The 5,357-nt window shown below is 41.1% G+C and overlaps 1 protein-coding gene across 1 annotated transcript; it reads right to left on the minus strand.

The window, feature by feature from the left end:
* Positions 1-2,238: 2,238 nt before the first annotated feature.
* Positions 2,239-4,801, minus strand: noto (notochord homeobox). Its single transcript, XM_022216665.2, has 3 exons — positions 3,634-4,801; positions 3,354-3,541; positions 2,239-3,272 (listed from the first exon to the last, which is right to left on the minus strand). The coding sequence occupies exons 1-3, from the start codon at positions 3,992-3,994 to the stop codon at positions 3,066-3,068; spliced, it is 756 nt and encodes a 251-aa protein (XP_022072357.2). The 5' UTR covers positions 3,995-4,801; the 3' UTR covers positions 2,239-3,065.
* Positions 4,802-5,357: the final 556 nt, after the last annotated feature.

The raw sequence follows: 5,357 nt of genomic DNA on the forward strand, positions 1-5,357 counted from the left end.
TAAATTAAGCATATTTGGTGTTTTCTTACATTTTATTGACCCAAGTGAGAAAATAGTTTGTTGACTAATGTAACTCAACTCTGTAGATTAAAATAGACTAAATATCGAGGCTTCATCATGTAAGTTATTTAATAAAAAGCGCTTTTTTTATTAGTTTTTTCTCATTTTTTACAGCATTTTTGCAAAATATCATCAGGTTCCAGCTTCTAAAATACAAAAAACTTCATGTTTTGTGCCATAAGTGACTGTAAATTAAACATATTTGGAGTTTTCTTACATTTTATTGACCCAGCAATTGAGAAAATAATCTGGTGACTAACAACAACCGTACATTTAAACAGGCTAAATGTCAAGTTATCAGCATCATGCACACAGTGGAGCTGGAATGATTTGTAAATTAGTTATTAAAAAGCACCTTTTTGTTAATTTTTTCTCATGTTTTACAGTGTGCATGCAAAATATCATCGAGTTCCACCTTCTAAAATACAAAAGCTTCCTGTTTTTGTGTCTTACATGACTGTGAACTTCTTATATGTGGAGTTTTCTTACATTTTATTGACCCAACAATTAAGAAAATATTCTAATGTAGCTCAACAAGTGTAAATGTAAACAGGCTAAATATGAATCATGTCATACAGCAGACCTGCAAAAACAAGTCAGCTGGTCGTCAGTCAGCAGCTTTATTTGGAAAACAGTCTCAGGTTCCAGGCTTCTGAAATGCAACAACTTCATGTTTTTGTGTCTTACATGAAAGATTTTCGTTTTTTTTAACTGACCTTTCTTTGTTTTTTCTTTTCTTTTTATTATTTATTAAAAAATTTTACAGTGAATTTCTAAAGGCTTGAATTTAGAAAGAAGCATAAACATGACACGAACATATATCTTTAAATGTTCTTTTTTTAAACTTTTTTTTAGCCACAGAAGGCCAGTTTTGCACCATTATTTACCTCTTGATCACAGCTCTTGTGTTGTAAAAGAAGCAGTTTGATGGAGGCTAAAAGTGACAAACATTTACAGTCACTCTGTCTCATGTCTTTAGGATGAAGGCGATGGAAGCTGTTTGCTGTCTGTGTTTAAAATGACGACTTTTCTGCAGGACTTTGAGGGTGACGGCTCCTTTAGCTGCTCTGATGGACTCCTGTCTGACTGTCTTCTCTCCCGTTTCATCCTCTTGTCTGCCAGTCGAGCTTCAGCGGTCGGCGTGAGTCCGTTCACGCCTCGATGGACGGACGGACGGACGGACGGACGTGGAGCTGCAGTCGTCCGGAGGCTGGACACCTGCCGGCGGTGGGAGGTGCAGGATGGAGAAGCAGTGAGAACATTCGTATTGCCCATTTAAACAGATTAAACAGTGAGAGGCAGCTCTGAGACAGATTGACCCCACCGCCCCGGGTTACAGATATCCCCACTAATCCCAGAGCTGCTTATTTATTTGCTTAGCTTAAATCAGAGGGGAGCCGAGGACTTTACGTTAGATCAAACCTAGGAGGAAACGTCTCCGTCGTCCTCGGACCGAGCACAGAGAACAATAAGGAAAGGTCAGGAGGCCACAGTGATGATGGGACACTTTAAAGAGGTTTTATTCTCTTTTTGAGCAAACTAAAGCTCTTCAAATAATGGAATTAGGCACATATCTGCTGCTGGGAGTTAAATTAGGGTTGGAGACGTTTTGTGATTTCAGATTCCTCTGTTCAACTGTCAGGCAGCTCAAATGACAAAATGATAAATATTCATGCTTCAGTAGAAGGCAGCTGGACTTAGTTTGGTTCTAGAAGAAGTTTCACAGTTCTGAGGTAAAGAAAAGAGGTGAAAATGTCCTCAAAAACTCAGCATTTAGGATTACCGTTATCCTGGATGACTGAGAAAAGTCCTTCTGTTGAGTGAGAGGATTGTTTGAAAGAAGCAAAAATAACATTTAGAGTTATAGTTTAAACCATGTTCATTAGAAATTAATAATAAGTGAACAGTTGGCAGCAGAAGTGCCAGAAAAATATGATCAAAAGCTATAAAAGATGTTAAAATAACAGCAAATATCTGGAAAAAGTCTGTTTTTTTTGCAAATGAAAATAATTTTAAAAATCTTAAAATAATATATTAATAAAATAGATTAAAAAATATTAAATTATATATATATATATATATATATATATATATATAAAACATAAAATGGAAAAAATGGAAAATAAAGATGAAGTTTGAAATACAATCTTGTTTTTTGCTGTCAAAATTAAATGCTAATGCAAATTTTAAAAAAAGGGAAATCCTTTTTTAAAAAACAGTAAATTGTTCAAATAATACAGTTACAAAACATTTTTTGTAGTGTACACAGCTACGTCTCCAACATTTAGTCCTGTTTCTCTGTTTTTGGTCTCAAATTTAGCTTTTTATTGTTAAAGATTTCACTTTACTGTTTTATAAAGAAGCAGACTTGAAGGTAAAGTTTCAGAAAATCCCTTTTCATATATATTTAACCCTTTAATGCCCAGTGTGGGTCATAAGATACTCATTTTCTGTTGGATTTGGGTCACTTTTGACTCATGCTGTGCATCAAAGAGTTAATAAGAATTTAAGGCCCAAAAGCCAAACTAATTAGCTTTAATCAGGAGTGTAGAGTTCATTGAAAGAAAAATAAACCCCTAAAATAAACCTCTGTTACATTTTCTTTCAAGTTCTCATGTTAAAAATCCTGTTTGGTGGGAAAAAGTGCAAAATGTGACGTGTTTCTGTCTGAGCCCAGCGTTTAAAGCCACTGAGACTAACGCCAATAAAACATCAGAATCATTCTAAGTTTGGAAGAAAAACGTGTTAATCTGAAGACTAAATTATACAGGAAAGAAACAGGACAAGGTTTCCATTATTGTCATAAAATATATTTCTGAATAATTCATTCAAATGTGCAAAAACAACACATGAAGTGAACTCATCAAAGAGCAATAAATGTAGAAAATTTAAATATATAGCTATAGCTCTATTAAATATTCGTAGTAGGAGACGTGGAGCCTCCTTTCTCAGCTTTATGTACAGCAAACAGTCTTTGTTTTAACCGGAAGTCCAGGTGTGTTTGGTTAACAGTGGTCAGTGGAGTCATCGGGCACGTCCATGTCCATGTCTGAGTCGGAGAACTCCTCATCCTCATCGCCTTCATCCTCGTGGCCCTGAGATCCGGGGCTCTTTGGAGGAGCAGCCAGACCCAGTTTGGCCAGTTTGGCCTGCTGCTGCTCCAGACTCTGTTTGCGCCACTTGATGCGTCGGTTTTGGAACCAGACTTTGACCTGGAGAGAGGAAATTGAGACACATATTAGACTGTTGAAGCATGTTTAGAAGTTTGAGGAGGTTTTAGTTGAGTTTCTTACCTGAGCTTCTGTGAGCTGCAAGGAGGAGGCCAGCAGGAACCTCTCCGATCCCACCATGTACTGCTGCCGAGCGAACTCCTTCTCCAGGCGGGACAGCTGCTCGCTGGTGAAGCTGGTGCGCATCCGTTTCGACTTCCCTCCTTTGGTTTTGAACGAATGCAGCCCTGCGTTGACTTTGGACACGGAAGCTGCAAAAGAAATGAGACGGTTAGTCACGCTGCTGCGTAAATGTGATTTCAGGGTTTGGTTTAAGTTGGTATGGCTCTGATTGTCCGTTTACCTTGTGCGTAAAATGCGCCGCGGCACGAAGCCTGGTAGCTGAAAGGCGGGCAGCAGTAGACGGAATATCCAGGCTGCGTGTGGATCCCGGAGTGCAGCATGTTTGGGGAGTAGACGTACGGTGCCAGCGGTAACCCTGCGTGTCCGGTGAGCGGCAGAACTGGAGCCGCCATTTGGTATTTCACTCCGCCACTCGTCCTGTCGCAGGATGTGTCCTCCGGTTTGGCGAGCAAAGCCTCGATAGTGAAAGATTTCCCGCTGGGGGGCTTCGTTGTGGACGCGCACTGGCCTCCCTGGAACTGCAGCGGTGCCGCCAGTGCGTAATTACGCACGGAGTATCCATACGTCGGTCTGACCTGCATTCTGACAGATGTTTAAAGTGAAAACCTCGTCGGTCTCTGGTAGAAATAAGTCGTGACTCCGAGTGCGGCCGGTGGATGAATGCTGCTCCTCAGCTCGGACTCCTCTTTTATAGCGGAGGCGCGCACAGAGGTGTCAACAACCCCCCATCGATTCTTTGTCTTTCTAAGTAGCAGATGAGAGAGACGAACATCCCGACAACGTATCCAATTAATTGGTGGAGTAGTACAAGCTGGGATTGTCAAACATCCTAACCCTTTGAATGACAAGGCTTTTGAAGAGGTCCTGGGGGAGGGAGATTTACTGGCCTACAAATTCTTGCATGGATCTTAAGTCCAAATGTAATCATTACCGCTGGGAAAGCCTTGATGTAGCTAAATCATCTTATTTGGAGCCTTTTAAGTCCTGGCTGACCCACAGATGCTCTATAAGCAGCGTAACAAGCCACTCCACAATTGGAGATGAGATTTAGCTGCGCAATTTAGAGAGAATCTGCTGTTGTTCCTTTATTCTCCTTCTGTTTTTGGATTTTTACGCGCATATCCAAACGGTTAAGTTTTTTCCATGTGTTTCTCTCAAGCGGCTGTAAATCAAGAACGGCTCCTGCATGCAAACAGTGCGTTGATGTTTTTTTCCCTCTATAAAACCAACGAACTCCGTTTCCCAAAGTATGTCTTTTAGCAGCACTGGTGTCGCTCTTAAAATTGAATAACTGCTCCGCGTAATTGAGGCGTCAAATTCAGCGGCTCGGGTGTGGTTGGAGTGCTACTGAGGGGTTTCTCTCTTTTTCCTTTTTGTTTTTGGACCAAATTACAACTCCAGCTAATCTCAATCACTGCGTTTAATCCACAGCTTGATCCACCGGGGCTTCATGGAGCCCTAAAACAATCCATAGTTGCTCGAAAAGTTTATTTTTCGTCTGAAAAGTCTCGTTTTGCCGCTCACAAATCTGGAAATCCAGTTTGCTGAGAAAATCCAGTTTCCTCAGAGGTCAGTGCGGCTTCTTTAAAGGAGGTGATTTGCTTTCTTACACTGGCCCAAGACAACCACATCCTCCCTTTCAACTGGGATTATTGCCAGCTCTGCAAACTCTCCGGGCTCATTTCCATCATTTGGAAGTGGCAGAGAGCGTCTCCAGAGCCTTAAGTAACTGTTAAAACACATTTAAACACCGAAGCGAAGCGCTGGCTCCCTTTGACCTGGCCCGGTTTTATTTATTCTCCTTCTCTGACACTAGAATGGCTAATGAAGAGCGCAAACACAGACTTTCTCGACCGCGCCCGAACAATGAGGAGGTTTCTTGTGATGCCTCTATGAGCGGACCACCCACCCCAGATCTGCCCCGAAAGTCACGTTTAGCCATGA

The sequence above is a fragment of the Acanthochromis polyacanthus genome, chromosome 1, assembly GCF_021347895.1.
Source record: "Acanthochromis polyacanthus isolate Apoly-LR-REF ecotype Palm Island chromosome 1, KAUST_Apoly_ChrSc, whole genome shotgun sequence".
Classification (NCBI taxonomy): Eukaryota; Metazoa; Chordata; class Actinopteri; family Pomacentridae; genus Acanthochromis; species Acanthochromis polyacanthus.

Coding starts and splice junctions, on each gene's coding strand:
- noto (XM_022216665.2), bottom strand. CDS start 3,994: ATGCAGGTCAGACCGACGTATGGATACTCCGTGCGTAATTACGCACTG. Junction 3,542..3,633: donor CGGCGCATTTTACGCACAAG/GTAAACGGACAA, acceptor TTTCTTTTGCAG/CTTCCGTGTCCAAAGTCAAC. Junction 3,273..3,353: donor TGCAGCTCACAGAAGCTCAG/GTAAGAAACTCA, acceptor TCCTCTCTCCAG/GTCAAAGTCTGGTTCCAAAA.